Genomic DNA, 18,829 nt, shown 5'->3' with positions numbered 1-18,829 from the left:
TTGCATGCCAAAAGCTTGGATTAAATTCCAAACTTCTCTACAGTGCTCACAGGGAGTGAGGTCATATGATGCTGTGGATGTTGATTTGTGCATCAGATAAGGATATAAAGACTTGAGCAGACACCTTGGTGCCATTCCACAGGAGTAGGCTATGTGCCAGCAATAGGTTTCACCATCTCCCTTCCTACTATCATATATCACACCATTCATTTCATTTCATTAACTCCTCTGATGAGGTTAACATTAGGAAGGGCACTATAAATATTCATCTCATTTGATACCTGATCCCGTAGAGAAATGGAATGAGGGCTGGACATACATATATACATACCTAAATACATACATACATACATACATACATACATACATACATACATACATACATACATACATACATACATACATACATACATACATACATACATACACAAAGAGATACAAAAATTAAAAACTAGGAAAGCAGCTGGGATTGATAAGATTTCCGGGGATATACCAAACACATTGTGTTGGGATTACCTGGGATTATTTGATTACTGTTTGCATGAAGGAGCTATACTAAATGAATGGAGAGTTGCAATTGTAGCCCCAGTGTACAAAGTAAATGCTGTTAGACATAAAGCAGATAATTACAGATCAGTCAGCTTGAGGTGTGTTACATGTTAGCTTTGGGAAAGCATTCCTTCTGATTATATTATAACACATTTGAGAAATTACTAACTGGTTTGATAGAAGGCAGTTTGGATTTAGGAAAGCTTATTCTTGTGAGGCTCAACTTATATGATTTCAGCAAGATATAGCAGATATTTTAGATTCAGGAGGTAAAAATGGTACATGCATCCCACCTCCATTGGGGGTGGGCCTGAAAAGAGCTGCACCACCTTGGAATGAGGACATTAATTTGTAACTTTCTTTTTTTGTTTTTCTTTCATTATATTGTAAAGCCATACACTAAATAAGTGAACATATTATTTATGAACTAATAAATGTTACCAGTCACAAGTTATGTTTATGTTTATGTTGAATAATAAATATGTTTTTGAAATGCTATATTTATACTTCAAAATATCTCAGATATTGAACACTGACTGTTATCTCTACCTTCATGTTTCTAATAGAAATCATTTTGGTGTGGAGTGTCGCAGAAAAAATTTAACAATTCTACATCAGATACCAAACAGAGCTCAACATATGAGAAGGAGCCAAGTCATCTGCCAGTTGGGATAGAGATCAAGAACTTAACAAAGGTAACTTGAATAATTATCATTACCGGGTCAGTAACAGTAAGAACTGAAGTAAAACTCGTACCGGTACATTAAAACTTTGATAAAAATTCAGAACAATTAAGACTGGAGCCAAACTTGAAGAATGGAATCCTGGATTAACCAGAGATAGTGGGGAAAATCCATAACATACACAGTATACTTAAAGAAAATTTCCTTTGTTTTGAACAAGACCATGTCTGAAATGTATTTTCAGACTGCAAATATGTTATAACATATAGAAAAACACATGTTGTTGTTGTGAGAACAACTGATCTGCAGCACATATACCACTTAGAATGAAAATTAGTTGATATAGTTCATGCAATACTGGACCTTTCTAGTCAGAGTTCTAAGCTGAAACATTATCACAATGTGTTTTTTCTAGGTGTAACGACGGTGTCTACTTCTTGAACAAATAGCTCGTAAGCTTCTGCTGCATCAGTTTAGAGTAACAATTGCAAGCAGCATGATCATGCAGTGTTTTCTTGCACATAGCTGTGTTTTCATTTTCTAAAATGTTTGTTTAGTATTATTTCTCCCTCTCCCTCTCTCTCTCTCTCTCTCTCCCTCTCTTTCTGATTATCATGCAAAGTTTCTTAATCTTTAATTTTTTTTTTTTCTTTAATATTTGCTTCTCTAAATTGATCTCAGTTACGCAGAAATCCAAATTAAGTGGGATCTTACTTAATAAGGTTCTACTGTAAGTCTGAACAAATGCAAATTATGATGGCTGCTTCAAAATAACATATGCTTCAAAAAGATTAATGCATATTTAAATCTGATTTCAGTAATAAGCCTTCTAAAGTGAAACTTCATGCAATTCTCTTTGATTCAGAATTCATGAGATGAAATATCCATTGTTTATTACATCTAGTTACAAATAATGCTCTTCCCATAATTAAGGAATTATTTTAATTTTAAAATTAATCATTTCCAATCTTTCTTTTCTTAGTGGAGAAGTCGTTATCATCACACCAATATATATGGGATTTTAAAATTCTATGAACCACAAACTCCATTGGGATAGTGTTGGTTAATGAATGGTGATAGGAATTGTGGTGGTGATTTTTGTATTAAGAAGAAGTACAACTAATTTTTATTTTATTTTACTTATTTATTTCAAAAGAGGCACCTGAGCCAAGGCTCATAATGGTGCAGTACAATTAATTACATTTGGCAACAAAGAGGAGACTAGAGAACATCAGCTTCTAGGACAAAAATATAATATACTGTACAAATAATAATAATAATAATAATAATAATAATAATAATAATAATAATAATAATAATAATAATAATAATAATAATAATAATGTATCATAGTGATAGAAATCAAATATGAACAGCAGTGATACAGTATACTAAATCAGTACTCTATAGGCTTGGCATTTTTACTTTTAGAAAATTAACAAGATAGGTTTTAAAGATGGGTAAAATTTAGCGGCTTCTCGAATATGCTCAGGAAGGCTACTGAAAACTTTACAGAGAAATGCCATAAAGAATTAGTGCCATACTTAGTAGACTTTGATGATTTACAGTGAATTTTAGTAGATCCTCTTGTACTGTATGAATGTATATCAGAATTCAAGTTGCAAAGTGTGTTCGAATGAGTTTGTCCATTTTTCAATTTGTGTGTTTGAGTCATCAGTCCACAGACTGGTTTGATGCAGCCCTCCATGCCACCCTATCCTGTGCTAACCTTTTCATTTCTACGTAACTATTGCATCCTACATCTGCTCTAATCTGCTTGTCATATTCATACCTTGGTCTACCCCTACCGTTCTTACCACCTACACTTCCTTCAAAAACCAACTGAACAAGTCCTGGGTGTCTTAAGATGCGTCCTATCATTCTATCTCTTCTTCTCGTCAAATTTAGCCAAATCGATCTCCTCTCGCCAATTCGATTCAGTATCTCTTCATTCGTGATTCGATCTATCCATCTCACCTTCAGCATTCTTCTTTAACACCACATTTCAAGAGCTTCTATTCTCTTTCTTTCTGAGCTAGTTATCATCCATGTTTCACTTCCATACAATGCCACGCTCCACACAAAAGTCTTCAAAAACATCTTTCTAATTCCGATATCAATGTTTGAAGTGAGCAAATTTCTTTTCTTAAGAAAGCTCTTCCTTGCTTGTGCTAGTCTACAGTTTATGTCCTTACTTCTGCCATCGTTAGTTATTTTACTACCTAAGTAACAATATTCATCTACTTCCTTTATGACTTCATTTCCTAATCTAATATTTCCTACATCACCTGCCTTCGTTCGACTGCACTCCATTACTTTAGTTTTGGACTTATTTATTTTCATCTTGTACTCCTTACCCAAGACTTCATCCATACCATTCAGCAACTTCTCGAGATCTTCTGCAGTCTCAGATAAAATAACAATATCATCGGCAAATCTCAAGGTTTTGATTTCCTCTCCTTGGACTATGATTCCCTTTCCAAATTTCTCTTTGATTTCCTTTACTGCTTGTTCTATGTAAACATTGAAAAGGAGAGGGTACAAACTGCAGCCTTGCCTCACTCCTTTCTGGATTGCTGCTTCTTTTTCAAAGCCCTCGATTCTTATCACTGCAGACTGATTTTTATACAGATTGTATATAATTCTCCATTCTCAGTATCTGATCCCTACCATCTTCAGAATCATAAATAGCTTGGTCCAATCAACATTATCGAATGCCTTTTCTAGATCTACGAATGCCATGTACGTGGGCTTGTCCTTCTTGATTCGATCCTCTAAGATCAGACATAAAGTCAGGATTGCTTCACGTGTTCCTACATTTCTTCTGAAGCCAAATTGATCCTCTCCCCACTCAGCTTCAACTTGTTTTCCCATTCTTCTGTAAATAATACGTGTTAACATTTTGCAGGCATGAGATACTAAACTAATGGTGCGGTAGTTTTCACACCTGTCAGCACCGGCTTTCTTAGGAATAGGTATAACAACATTCTTCCGAAAATCGGATGGGACTTCTCCTGTCACATACATCTTACACACTAAATGAAATAACCTTGCCATGCTGGTTTCTCCTAAGGCAGTCAGTAATTCAGAGGGAATGTCATCAATTCCAGGTGCCTTGTTCCTATTGAGGTCATTCACAGCTCTGTCAAACTCTGACCTCAAAATTGGGTCTCCCATTTCATCAGCATTAACAGCCTCTTCATGTTCCAGAACCAAATTATCTACATCTTTACCTTGATACAACTGTTGGATATGCTCCTGCCATCTTTCTGCTTTGTCTTCTTTCCCTAGAAGTGGCTTTCCATTTGAGCTCTTAATATTCATCCACCTAGATTTCCTTTCTCCAAAGGTTTCCTTGATTTTCCTGTATGCAGCATCTACCTTTCCCAGAACCATACAGCCTTCAACATCCTTGCACTTCTCCTTCAGCCATTCTTCCTTAGGTACCTTGCACTTTCTATCCACTTGATTCTTTAATCGCCTGTATTCTTTTCTGCCCTCTTCATTTCTAGCATTCTTGTATTTTCGTCGTTCATCAATCAGGTCTAGTATCTCCTGAGTTATCCACTGATTCTTAGTTGATCTTTTCTTCCTTCCTAACATTTCTTCAGCAGCCCTACTGACTTCACTTTTCATTGACTCTCCACTCTTCCTCTATAGTGTTTCCTTCAGCCTTTTCATTTAGTTCTTGTGCAACATGTTCCTTGAAACAATCCCTCACATTCTTTTCTTTCAACTTGTTTAGATCCCATCTTTTTGCATTCTTTCCTTTCTTCAATTTCTTCAACTTCAGATGGCATTTCATGACCAACAAGTTGTGGTCAGAGTCCACGTCTGCTCCTGGGAAAGTTTTGCAATCCAACACCTGGTTTCTGAATCTCTGCCTAATCATAATGAAGTCTATTTGATACCTTCCAGTGTCTCCAGGTCTCATCCACATATACAGCCATCGTTTGTGGTGTTTGAACCAAGTATTAGCAAGCACTAAATTATGATCAGTGCAGAATTCAACCAGCCGACTTCCTCTTTCGTTCCTTTGTCCCAATCCAAATTCTCCTACTGTACTACCTTCTCTTCCTTGGCCTACCACTGCATTCCAGTCTCCCATCACAATTAAATTCTCGTCACCTTTTACATATTGTATTAAATCTTCTATCTCCTCATATATTCTTTCGATTTCTTCATCATCCGCTGAACTAGTAGGCATATAGACCTGCACTATTGTGGTGGGCATCGGTTTGGTGTCTATCTTGACGACAATAATTCTTTCACTATGTTGGTCGTAGTAGCTTACCCGCTGCCCTATTTTCTTATTCATTATTAAACCAACTCCTGCATTTCCCCTGTTTTATTTTGTGTTGATAATTCGGTAGTCGCCTGACCAAAAATCTTGTTCTTCCTGCCAACGTACTTCTCTTATACCAACTACATCTAACTTTAGCCTATCCATCTCCCTTTTCAGATTCTCTAACCTACCACAACAATTCAAACTTCTAACATTCCACGCTCCGACTCGCAGAATGTCAGTATCCAACTTCCTGATGATCGCCCCCTCTCGTGTAGTCCCCACCCGGAGATCCGAATGGGGGACTAGTTTACCTCCGGAATATTTTACCCGGGAGGAAGCCATCATCAGTACATCATTCATACAGAGAGAGATGCATGTCCTCGGGAGTTAGTTACGGCTGTAGTTTCCCGTTGCTTTCAGCGGTGTAGCAGTATCAACACAGCTAAGCCATGTTGAGTATTATTACAAGGCCGTATCAGTCAATTATCTAGACTGCCGCCCTTGCAACTACCAAAAGGCTGCTACCCCCCTTTCGATGAACCATTCGTTAGTCTGGTCTCTCAACAGATACCCATCCGATATGGTTTCAATTTATACAACATAATAGCTGAAGATTTTTTATGAAGACCATCTAGTGACAGCATATTACAATACTGGTAGACCTGTATGGTTGGTGTTAAGATGGGTAAGTTGAAGAGTATTTTCAGTGCTCTTTTCTGTAAGATACTGATCTTTTCAAATTGTTCTTTACTGCAACATGCCCAGATATGAAACATGTAATTCAGGTGGCTAGGTACCATAATCATCCTCTCTGAACAAATTAAATGTAAACAAAAATGAGAGTAAAATAAAATAAAATAAAATAAAATAACATATTGAATGAATGAAATTGAAATGGAAGTAAAAAATAAAACAAAAATTATTTTATTAAACATCTCAAGTACTACTAAAATTTAACATAGCTGAAGAGATGTTTATTAACTAGTCCAAGAAAGACAAATTAACACATTCACTCCTGGCCATTTCCTGAACAACATGTTTTCTGGTGTGGTATGCCCTCTGTGGGATGCACACAGTCAAACACATTTACCATTGATGCCTTGTTTTTTCTTGTTTTTTTTTTTTTTTACATAACAGATGGCAAAACAGCCCTGCATTCAAAGGTAATCCTTCCATTCCATCAATACCCATGCGTACCAACCAGGGTGCAAAATCGCTGGGAAGGGGTGGGGGGAGGGTTTTCCCCCCCACCGATGATTTTTTCTCAAAGGTTCCCCCCCACTAAAATTGCCCAGGGGGATTCTTTTGTTATAAAATGAGGAAAATGTAACACATACATTACTGAAATCAATGTATTTTACTGTGCATATTTTCATAAAAACATCAACAATAATACAGATAAGATAGAAATAATAGGATGACTGCCAGGCCCTGAGCAATAAGAAAACGCAGTGGTGGCAACTCCGCACATGCAGCCTATTTTTCATGTTTCATTGTGGCAAGTCCATCTGAAACCCGGGAATAACTTTCCAATGAACATCATTCTTTTTATAACAACAGAAATCAAACAAAAACATTTTAAATTTACATTTTAATGGGGAGGGGGTAATTTACTTAGAAGGGAAGTATATACCCCTATATACTATTTGAAATAAACACTAGTAGTTAAGCCCTATGACCCTTCTCCCCCATCCCCACCATTTTTTTTCCGATTTCGCACCCTGGTACCAACCACCATTTATTTTCTGTGGGCCGTCCCCATCCAGTTACCATAAGCTTCAGGAGTATCTCTGGCTCTACATCAAAGACACTACTGACCTATAGGCATGCAAGTATACTTGCACCTTGCAATATGTACCATGACCAGTAGGCAGTAATGATCAGTCTTTGAATGTTAAAAGCTTAGTGTAGTAATTGCAAAAATTCATATATACTGTATTTTCCATTATGGCAAACCACATCACATAAGATATTAGCTCCAAATAAGAATTATTGGTAAACCTAACATGCTAAACGCATAATGAAATTTTTCTTACCAAACACCTTAGTTATCTGACTTAAGTTGAATATGTTAAAGGCCTGGAAACTGATCACTGGTAGTCTAAATACTTGTTCTTATTTACAGGTTTTTGATAAAACAAAGAAAGCAGTGAATAATTTGTCTCTGAACATGTTTGAAGGACAAATAACAGTCCTTCTTGGCCACAATGGTGCTGGGAAGACCACAACAATGTCAATGCTAACAGGTAAATATGGTAAACGAGCCCAGTCATAAGTAAAGCAGCTATGTTCCACTATACTTTAATTGTAAAATTATTTATACTGCCATTTTGTTTTGCTTGTAATTGATTGAAGAAGCTGTCTTTAAAGACTAATGAATTTATGACATCATTTCCTTTCTTTTACTCAGACTGTTTGTATAAGCATTAGTTAAATGTTACGTGAATTAATGTTATCTTTAATGGAGAATGGAGGTGTTAATGTTAAATATGAGCCAAATCATGGTGTTAAATAGCAGCATGAGTACATTCAACTTTAATCTTTAATTTCTGCTGGAAGAGATATAAATTTAACTTTATGTTATTTAATAATTAGTGGCCTGTTGCAGCAATACCTGCAAACAAAGACTAAAAATGAAACTGATGATTCAGGAAGCATGAGAAAAGTAATAGAAAATATACTGAACAGTTTTGGTTTTTTTTTTTTTTTTTTTACAATTTGCTTTACGTCGCTCCGACACAGATAAGTCTTATGGCAATGATGGGATAGGAGAGGCCTAGGAGTGGGAAGGAAGCGGCTGTGGCCTGAATTAAGGTACAGCCCTAGCATTTGCCTGTTGAAAATGGGAAATCATGGAAAACAATCTTCAGGGCTGCCAACAGTGGGGTTCAAAAACCACTATCTCCCGGATGCAAGCACACAGCTGCGCGCCTCTAACTGCACAGCCAACTCGCCCAGTTTATACTGAACTGTGGAAGACCATTTATTTGACTTTAAACTTACACTTCTGTTGTGACCATACATAAGGAATTTTTGAACCTTTGCAAAGCATACAGATCGTTACATGTCATAATGAGGCTACTTAAATGATGCAGCAAAGAATTAAAAGAGAAAAGTTACTTAAGTATGGTTCGTCCATTATTGGAATATGCAAACAGTGTTTGGGATCCTCACCAAGAATACCTAATAAAAGAAATAGATAGTGTGCAGAGGAAAGCAGCAAGATTTGTAACAGGGGATTTCAGGAGAAAGAGTAGTGTATCAGAAACGTTAAAGAAACTAGGGTGGGAAACTTTAAGTAAGAGAAGGGAGAAAACTAGACTTATAGGTTTATATAGAGCCTATACAGGAGAAGCAGCATGGGGAGATATCCGTGAGAGGCTTCAGTTGGAAAATAATTATATCGGCAGGACTGACCACAAATATTAAGTTAGAAGGAATTTTAGCAGAAGCGATTGGGGTAAATTTTCATTCATTGGGAAGGGTGTGAAGGAGTAGAACAGTTTACCAGGGGTAGTGTTTGATCCTTTTCCAAAATCTGTACAGATATTCAAGAAGAGAATAAACAGCAACAGAGAAAATAAATGAAATGTTAGAGGGCATTCGACCAGTGCAGGTTAATGTAAATAAAGAATGTGTGTGAATAAATTAATTCCATCCCCTGGTCTAAGGAGTGTGGGCAGCCAAAGTAGGGGACTGCCTGTAGGGGTGAAGTACAGTGGGGACTTCGAGGGCCCTGGGACCGCTACGGTAGCTGTGAAGGCCCTTCAGGAACTCTGAAAAGTAGTGGTAAAAGGGGCTCTGGTTAAGACGCAGCAGGTTGTTATGCTACTTAAGTTCCAGAATGGGTAAAGAAAAGAAAAAGTAAATAAATCCAATGTAAATTTTAATCTTATACCAGTTATACAGTATAATTTGAAGTAATTCCACATATCAGATGACTATATTTGTAAGTAGTACTGGAGATATTATAAGTAGAATTTTGTAAACAATGTAAATTTATTAAGGATGAGCTGTGTGTTTAATAGAAAAAATTGTTAGCATAAATTATATAATATTGTATTATAGGAAAATTTTATTCTCTTGTTAATTTAATATTTAGTGCTTGACAATAATGTATTTTAGTGTACCATTTGCCACCGAGGTAAACACCTCATTTGCAAATAAAGAGATTTTGATTTGATTTGATTTACAGAATTTTCAAAATGAATTCTATTGGCAAGACTTGAAGCTGGCCATATAATGCTCGACAATTTTCAGTAGGCAGTAAATCTGAAATGTACCTATGAATCATTCCCTGAATCTTAACCCGCGAGTGGTCACTAGCCGAAATGTAACGTGAGTGGTCACGTGTGAGACTTTCTCTCACATTAAAATAAATACAAAATTTTTCACAGGTTTGTGGGGCGTAAAGCTGAAATTTACTACTGGAATGAAACGCAAGTTCTACCTTATATATTTTAGATAAAAATGAAATGATTAGCTGTTTATTAAAGACAAAAATTACTACTTAAAATGACATATGCAATGTATATAAAAATAACTCCCGTCCTGAAGTTGTAAAAAATCTCACACATGCATTATATCTAATAACATTTACGTACAAAGCAAGTTTTCTGAACACAATAACATTTTCAAAAACAAGAAGTGCTCATAATACAGGGTCTCGTTGCATAATGATATCTGTAGTTTTACTCTTGAGCACTTTTCACGCAGTCAGGAGAGGATTCCTGTCGCCATGCATTAATTTCTGAAAATAACAATGTTAGGAATTAGACTTAAATTCAATCACATGTCAGTACGTAATATTCGTAATATTGAAAATATAAGACTTTATGACAGTCGCAATACAAAAACAAGAATGAAGTACATTAGGTCTTCTCTCATCATGCGAGTTACCTGGATTTTGTAACAGCGCTAATTCAACTAGCATTCTTCCTCGACTGAATATTTTTGAAAACACATTTATCAGTAACCACAAATGGAGAACATTCTGCACATATACTAATGCGTATGTCAGGAGTAAGTTTCCCGCTCCACCTCAACATAACACCAACTTCATTAGTCGCGCGATGAGAGAAACTCTCACGCAGCGTGCACAGACACATAGGAACCTTCGTTCTGACTAGGGGAGGGGGTGATTACACTTCAAATGTGAATCACTCTACTCACGACAGTTATAAACTCAGTTAGAAGAGGGAACAGTCATCTCCCTTTCATCACCGTGAAGTAATATCACAATAAAAAATAATGTGAGGGAAAATCTCATATAGCGACCACTCGTGGGTATGGATACATACGTACGGGTATGTACTGACAAGTGATTGAATTTAAGTCTAATTCCCAATATTGTTATTTTCAGAAATTAATGCATGGTGACAGGAATCCTGTCCTGACTGCATGGAAAGTGCTCAAGAGTAAAACCACAGATGTCATTATGCAACGAGACCCTGTATTGTGAGCACTTCTTGTTTTTGAAAATGTATGGAGCTAATCCTGGAATATGGCTATGGTTAGCAGAGAAGGATGTAGTGTACTATTATACTAGCTACCTTACATGGTTCATGAAATCATTATCAGCCAGGCTGAGTGGCTCAGACGGTTAAGTCGCTGGCCTTCTAACCCCAACTTGGCAGGTTCGATCCTGGCTCAGTCCGGTGGTATTTGAAGGTGCTCAAATGCGACAGCCCTGTGTCGGTAGATTTACTGGCACATAAAAGAACTCCTGTGGGCTAAATTCTGGCACCTCAGCATCTCCAAAGACCTTAAAAAGTAGTTAGTGGGACGTAAAGGAAATAACATTATTATTAAATCATTATCATGTACAATCTTTCCTTTAAGTACTTCATTTACTTGAGGTTGTGGAAACACAAATTAAAATTTCCATTTACCATCTCTGCAGCAAAATGTCATGCTTGACAGTGCATTCAGATTTCACTTAAGAATCCTACACTGAATAATTCAATGTAAGTTTCATAATAAAGGACTTCTTGAAATATAGAATGTCCTGAGATGGATTTATTTCTGTTTCTCACTTATTAGAACTACATGCAATGATATTTGACCAAATTACACAATTCTACTTGGTCAACCTGCAGTGTCTTAGCATGGCAAACAATTAATGTGAGTAACAAAGCGGTGAGAGAGAAATACTGGTATCCCATACAGCAGGCAGGGCTAGCTGAACCAGTCTTTCTTTCATCTTCTTCTTTCTTCAATTTTGGCCATCTAAGGAGCACAGAAAGTAACCCTGTGCATTCATCCTAATCCTTCTTTTCTTGACTTCCAATAGTTCTTCATCCTTTCACTTTGCTGTTTCCTCCTCTCTTGTGTCCAGATGTTATTATTACCTTACCTCTTTTCCTTCTTCTGGAAATCCTTGAAATTTTGTATCAACCTTCTCAAAGTTGTTCTGTCTTGTATTACATTGTCTGTTATTCCAATCTCTCTCTCTTATATTTTGTTTTTTAACTCCTTGGATCCACTGGTTGCCATTCTCGCTCTGGTAAATATGGTTAAACACTCTTTTTGTCAATCTACTGTTATCCATCCTCATTATACGATCAAAAAATTTTATTTACCTCTTCCTGATCATGTCTAACAGCCTTTCATTTTCTTCATCCTTGAATAGATCTTTATTCCTCCTTTCTTCATTTTCAATGGTCCCCAAATTTTCCTCAATATTTTCCTTTCCTTTTCCTCTATCCCTTCTATTTCACCAGTTTCATAAAGAATATGCATTCTGTGGCATATAGACTCTCTGGTTTGATTACTGTGTTGTAGTGTTTGATTTTAGTTTTCCTTGAGAGATTCTTCTTATTGTAAGTATCTTTTGTGAGTTGGTACGCTAATTCCAGTTTTCTTGCTCTTGATCTGTTTGCTTCCCTATCAAGTCCATTAATGGTTTTCCGTGGTTTCCCATTTTCACACCAGGCAAATGCTGGGGCTGTACCTTAATTAAGGCCACGGCCGATTCCTTCCCACTCCTAGCCCTATCCTGTCCCATCGTCGCCATAAGACCTATCTGAGTCGGTGCGACGTAAAGCAACTAGCAAAAAAAAGTCCATTAATCTGATTTATTTCACCTAGGTATTTAAATTTATTAACCTTGTTGATTTTCCCATACTCTGTTCTTAGCACTGTGGGCAAATCCCTAATATCTGACATGAATTTAGTCTTCTGAAAAGATATCTGAAGTGCAACTTCTCCTGCTATTTCTTTCAGAAGGTTGATTTGCTGTAAGGCATTCTCTATACTTTCACAGAGGATTGCTATGTCATCAGCAAAGGTCAAAGTTTACACCAACCCCTTTGTGCTTTGAATCTAATATTATCTCATGATGCAGTCCCCTTTCTTTAAGTCTTTCTTCCCACACTCTTATTACCTTTTCAGGACGATATTGAAAAGAAGCGGGGAATGCCCATCTCCCTGCCTGACACCGGTTTTAATTTCAAATTCATTTGAGATCTCCCCCATAAATTTCACTTTGGACTTTATTTCAGTCAGAGTTTGGCTAATTATATTGATTGATTTTGTGTCAACTCCAAATTCCTCTAAAATGTTCAGTAGCAAAATTCTGTCTACTGAATCATATGCTTTTTTGAAGTCCACAAAAACTATGACATAGTTTTTGTTCATTGTAACCCTGTCTCATATTATAGTTTACAGGTTAAGAATCTGTTCTGCACGTGATCTGCCTTTTCTGAACCCACCTTGATATTCTCCAATTTGTTTGCCTATTATTGGTTCAATTCTATTATGAAGAGCTCTTGACAGTATTTTATATGTAACTGCTACTAGGGAAATTCCTCTGTAATTTTTCATATCTGTTTTGTTACTGTTCTTATATAATGGGTGTACCAGTGCGTTCTTCCAATCAACAGAGATTTTCTCCGTTCGCCACATTCCTTGTATTATGTTTGTCAGTTCCTGTCTTGCTTGACTGCCTACTTCTTTCCACAGTTCTGCAACAATCAAATCTTCCCCTGCAACCTTATTGTTTTTCAGACTTCGAATTATGTTATATATTTCTCTATCATCAGGTGGGTCCGAGGGTTTAGCTTTTGTCTGTGGTTGACTGAATTCTAATCTTTCTTCGGGTTCTTTGCAGTTCAGTCGTTTTTCAAAATACCATGCCTAAATTTCACAACTGTCCTTGTTTTTTAGTCTGATTTTTCCATTTTTGTCTTTAAAACCGAGACTGGGTGGTTGATACTTTGTTGTTTCCTCTTTGAATGTTTTGTAAACATTTCTTTTATTATGTTTAGTGACATCGTCTGCAATTTGCATGAGCCGACTTCTTTTATATTTTCTCTTCACATACCGGTATCTTATAGTTTTAGAAGATTGTTTCCACACTGTATCGTTCTCTATATGCGATTTTCTATTTTATGCAATAAAAATATCACACGAGAACACTTTTACGTATCTCTAAAACAACTTTATTATCACTACGAAACTTATCCTGTCAGAAGAAGAAAACAATCCCTAGAGAGAAAAACAATCACTCTCTAAAACAATCTACATAGAATATATACATGTTTCACATCAGAGACCTAATGGTGCTGTTTCTTGGCGCCATATTGGAAGTCTGTGTGTCCGTACGTCCGTTGCTATCTTAACCAGGATAAGCATATGTACGTTATACGTCCATGGACACGAAACATAAATGTATTAACATAATACTTTCGGCTCATCGTAAAACTTCAAAATACGATTATTGAAGGTTTTATCATAATTAGGATATCTAACCTACGACAATTATCCCCCCTAAAACCTTCAATACTCATCCCGGACCTTCCCTTCTCCAGGTCCCAAATTACATCGAGCCGTCTTGATATCTATGTCTTCAGCTATTCCATTCTCCAGGACAGGCATCGGTGCATGTTGATCCTCTCCGAAGTCCGTATTCTTCCGGGACCCCCCCAGAGAGTGCCCACTCTCCGATCCCTCCGCTCTCCTGTAGGGGTCGAGATAACATCTTCTCCTTGAGAAATCTCACTGTCATTTCAGTCGTCTTTTTTCTTTTTCTTGGAAGATTCACCTGTTGTAACTTCTGAGCTTTTCTCACCATCCTTCTTGCTTTTTTTCTTATTTTCAGCTGTTTTACTATCTGATTGATCCTTCTCTCCAGATGCCTTTTCGGCCCTTGCTTCTTTTTCAGCTTTTTTCTTGCCAACTTTTTTTGATGAAGTCTCTGAGCCTCTTTTCTAAGAAATCTATATTCACAATAACGTACATGTCGCCGTAAGTGTGCCCTTGAGTGATAATGGATGGTTAGAACTCTCTCTTGTTCTTCATACCATGACAAGTAGGTACGACACAAATCATAGTAATACACCCCCATCTTCCGGGCATATTCAGCACCTATGGTTTCAGTTTTGGCTTTAGATTTGGGTTTGATTTCCTTCTCTTCTTCTTCCCCGGCTTTCTTTTCAGCTTTTTCATCTCCTCCGCTTTCTCTTTCCTCACCATCAACAGAACCTACTGAATCAAGAATCTTAAAGTTGACATGGTTGAGCTCCTTTTCATCATCCTTTCCACCACTCTCTTCATTATCACTCTTGGATTTGTCAGCCAAGAGAGCCTTGAACTTGATGTGATCCAAGGAACACAGATGATGTTCATAAGACATTAGTGTATTGAATCTTTGTTTACACACCCGGCAATATGGATTCAAGAATTTCACCATATTCTCATGATCCTCAGAAGTCATGTGTGTTGACTTGGGCTGCTTGTAATTGAGCTTACAAATGGCACAGAACTTTGTTCTATCAGACAGTGTATGCCGGAACTCTTCAGTTTCCTCTAGCATGCGTTGCTTTTGACGTTGATTCATACGCATTCGCTGCAAGGTCTGCTTATGTAATAATGATTCTTTTCTCATGGCATTTATGTGTTTAGGTGAATAGAGGTGCATTTTGTACTCCTGTACTGTGTCACATTGTATTAAGCAATGAGGACAGGACAGATCATACGCAGGTTTCTTTCATTGACCTTCTTCAGTTGTAGAATCAGTATCAAAATCTTGATCTTTGCATTGTTAGCCTCTGAAATGGTTTTCTCTTCACCTTTCTTCTTCTTGACTTCGTTTTCCAAGGTGTTCATATCACTTACTACTTTATCTACCGGTACATCTAATTCTACGCTGCTGCTTTTGTCATAAATTTTTGAAATATCCTCTTTCAGATCTCTTACCAAGGAATCGATTCGGCCTTTCATCTCTTGAGCCTGGGCCTCGATTTTCCCTTCGAGTTTTTCAGATTGTGTCCCAATCAAAGTAGTTAGTTGCGTAATCATAATGCTTACCCGGTCATTGGCTTCCTTCTCCGAGACGACTTCAAAATCGAAACTGCCTGGGTCTTCCTCATTTTCTATCAGATCCTGGCGTAGTCTCTCTTGTAGTTCGGGATGTCAGTGCCTTTCGTAAAATCACTACAGTCATTTGATCAATCTTCATCGTTAACTTTCGGAAGTCCTGTCACGGTCGCCAATTTATTGTTCTCTATATGCAATTTTCTATTTTACGCAATAAAAATATCACACGAGAACACTTTTACGTATTTCTAAAACAACTTTATTATCACTACGAAACTTATCCTGTCAGAAGAAGAAAACAATCCCTCGAGAGAAAAACAATCGCTCTCTAAAACAATCTACATAGAATATATACATGTTTCACATCAGAGACCTAATGGTGCTGTTTCTTGGCGCCATATTGGAAGTCTGTGTGTCCGTACGTCCATTGCTATCTTAACCAGGATAAGCATATGTACGTTATACGTCCATGGATACGAAACATAAATGTATTAACATAATACTTTCGGCTCATCGTAAAACTTCAAAATACAATTATTGAAGGTTTTATCATAATTAGAATATCTGACCTACGACAACTGTCTTGAAAGTCTGAAAATTCTCATCAGTTTTGGTGGAATGCTGCCTTCTCCAGGCTGTCAGTCTCTCATTTATGGCCTCTTCACATTCTTCATTCCACCATCTATGCTCCTTTTCCCTCTTCAGAGGGCATAGTTCCTGTGCAGCTTTAGTTATTTTTGTTCTCAGATCCTCCCAATTCTTCGCACTGTCCTTTTCTAACTTTTCTTTGAATCTTTGGTTCACTTCCAAGTTGTTTTTTAACATTTCAACATCAAATTTAGTTTTCCTGTTTGTCCTCTTATTTTGTCTATTTCGAGGGATGAATCTCACTTTTATGGTCATGAGGTAATGATCACTCTCAATGTTGGCTCCTTTTTTTTTTTTTTTACCTTGACATTTTAGATCTCCTTTTTGCTCTTAGCAGAGATAGCTATGTAGTCAATTTGGAATTCCCCGAGGTGTGGATTTGGAGACCGCCAGGTTTTTCATTTTCTACTCAGCTTTTTAAAGTAGGTAGACATAGTTTGACATTAAAAGCCTTGCATAGCTCTACAAGCCTTATTCCATTTCTATTTGCTCTTGTGTGTGCCAGGAGCTCTCCTACAATCTTCTTATAAATCCTTTCCCTCCCAACTTGTGCACTGAAGTCTCCAAGTAACACTTTGATGCGATCTGCAGGAATTTTGTGGATTTCATTTTCCAAGAATTCCCAGTACTATTCCACTTTGTCAGGACTTTTCCTGTTATCATCATTTATTGGAGCATGACCATTAATTAATGTCTAATTTTTATTTCCACATCTTATGGACAGAGGGTGAATAGAACTTTTGGACTGATTATCCGCTATGATCTTGTGTACTATGAAAGCAGTTCCGAGGTGGGGGATGTTCTTAATTATTCTCTTCCCTGGTTTTCCTTTGTATATTCTGTAATTTTCTGAATCTAACATATTACTGTCTGTATATCTGGTTTCCGCCAGAAGCTGTTGGCTCCCTTAGGGTGTCAGGTTATTTTCCGCCGCCCAACACTCAGTCTTGAGTTGTTGGCAGTACGGTCTACTACATTTCCGTAGTAGGGTATCCTGGCTAGACTGAACTTTCTTTCACCATCATCATCATCATTTTTTTTTTTTACATCGCACTGAAACAGATGGGACTTATGGCGATGATGGGACTGGAAAGGCCTAGGAGTGGGAAGGAAGTGGCCATGGCCTTAATTAAGGTACAGCCCCAGCATTTGCCTGGTGTGAAAATTGGAAACCTCGGAAAACCATTTTCAAGGCTGCTGACAGTGGGGTTTGAACGCACTATCTCCCGAATGCAAGCTCACAGCTGCGCAACTCAAACTGCATGGCCAACTCGCCCAGTATCATCATCGTCATCATCATCATCATATTCTCCTCCTGTTATGGCCTGCTGGGGACCGCATGTCAATTCCAATTCCTCAGCCTTTGATGGGTCCGCCTCCTTAGCGAAACAGTTAGCACTATTATCTGGCATTTTTGGAGGCCCAGGTTTGATTCCCGGTACTGCCAGAGATTTAAAAATGGTAGGAGGGCTGGTATGTGGTTAAAATGGCACATGCAGCTCAACCTCAATGGGGGCCACAACCTTGGGATGAGGACACGAGTTTACTTTGCTTACTAGCCTTTGACGTTTCCTTGTCTTTTGTTTCCAATATTCCTTCAACCTTTTGCTTTGTTTCTACGTTCTCTCTTTAGACCAGTTTGTACCAGTTTTCTTTCCACTTCCATATTTAATACATTATTTCTAGAAATACTTCTTTTCTTGATTTCTTATTCTCTTATATTATTTCATTCCAAATCTTTCTTGCTGTTGTTTTTTCTCCCAAAGGTATTTGAATATCTTTGTTATTCTGTTTTCATCCATCCTAAAGATTAGCCCAAAAAAGTAAGTATCAAAAATGAAAATGAAAATACACAGCCTGTTTCCAGTCATTCGAACAGAACAGCAATGGAATGAATGAAGCCTCCATCTAGCGACAAGGATAGGAATTGTGCCGGCTGCTGAAGCCTGTCACACTCCTCTAGGGCAATGACTAACAAATGACAGATGAAATGAAATGATATTGGAGAGTGTTGCCGGAGTACCCAGAGAAAAACCTGTGCTGCCTCTGCTTTGTCCAGCACAAATCTCACATGGAGTGACCAGGATTTGAACCATGAAATCCAGCAGTGAGAGGCTGGTGCACTGCTGCCTGAGACATGGAGGCTTCCCCCAAAATAATAAGTGTCATTTTTCTTATTGTTTGTTATGTTTTCTATGTTCTGATGGATTTCCTAATTACAAAGTACTTAATTTTCTCAATTCTGTACTTTTCATTTGACCCAGAATGTTTCTAATGATTCTTCTTTCTAATATTGCAAACTTATCTAACTTATTACAAGACTTTTGAATAAGCATCTTTTATT

The 18,829-nt window shown here is 37.3% G+C and overlaps 1 protein-coding gene across 2 annotated transcripts in view; it reads left to right on the top strand.

Annotated features, from left to right (window-relative positions):
- The window catches only part of Abca3 (ATP binding cassette subfamily A member 3), a 271,865-nt gene that overhangs the window by 111,762 nt on the left and 141,274 nt on the right, over positions 1–18,829 (top strand). For both annotated transcript variants that reach the window (XM_067150289.2, XM_067150288.2), the window contains exons 10-11: positions 1,116–1,244; positions 7,646–7,766. In XM_067150289.2, coding sequence (XP_067006390.2) covers positions 1,116–1,244; positions 7,646–7,766 — 250 coding nt within the window. The remainder of the gene's footprint in view (positions 1–1,115; positions 1,245–7,645; positions 7,767–18,829) is intronic.

Source organism: Anabrus simplex, chromosome 6 (assembly GCF_040414725.1).
Source record: "Anabrus simplex isolate iqAnaSimp1 chromosome 6, ASM4041472v1, whole genome shotgun sequence".
Lineage (NCBI taxonomy): Eukaryota > Metazoa > Arthropoda > Insecta > Orthoptera > Tettigoniidae > Anabrus > Anabrus simplex.
Note: the sequence above shows the minus strand (reverse complement) of the source record. Positions and strands in the feature narration are given on the sequence as shown.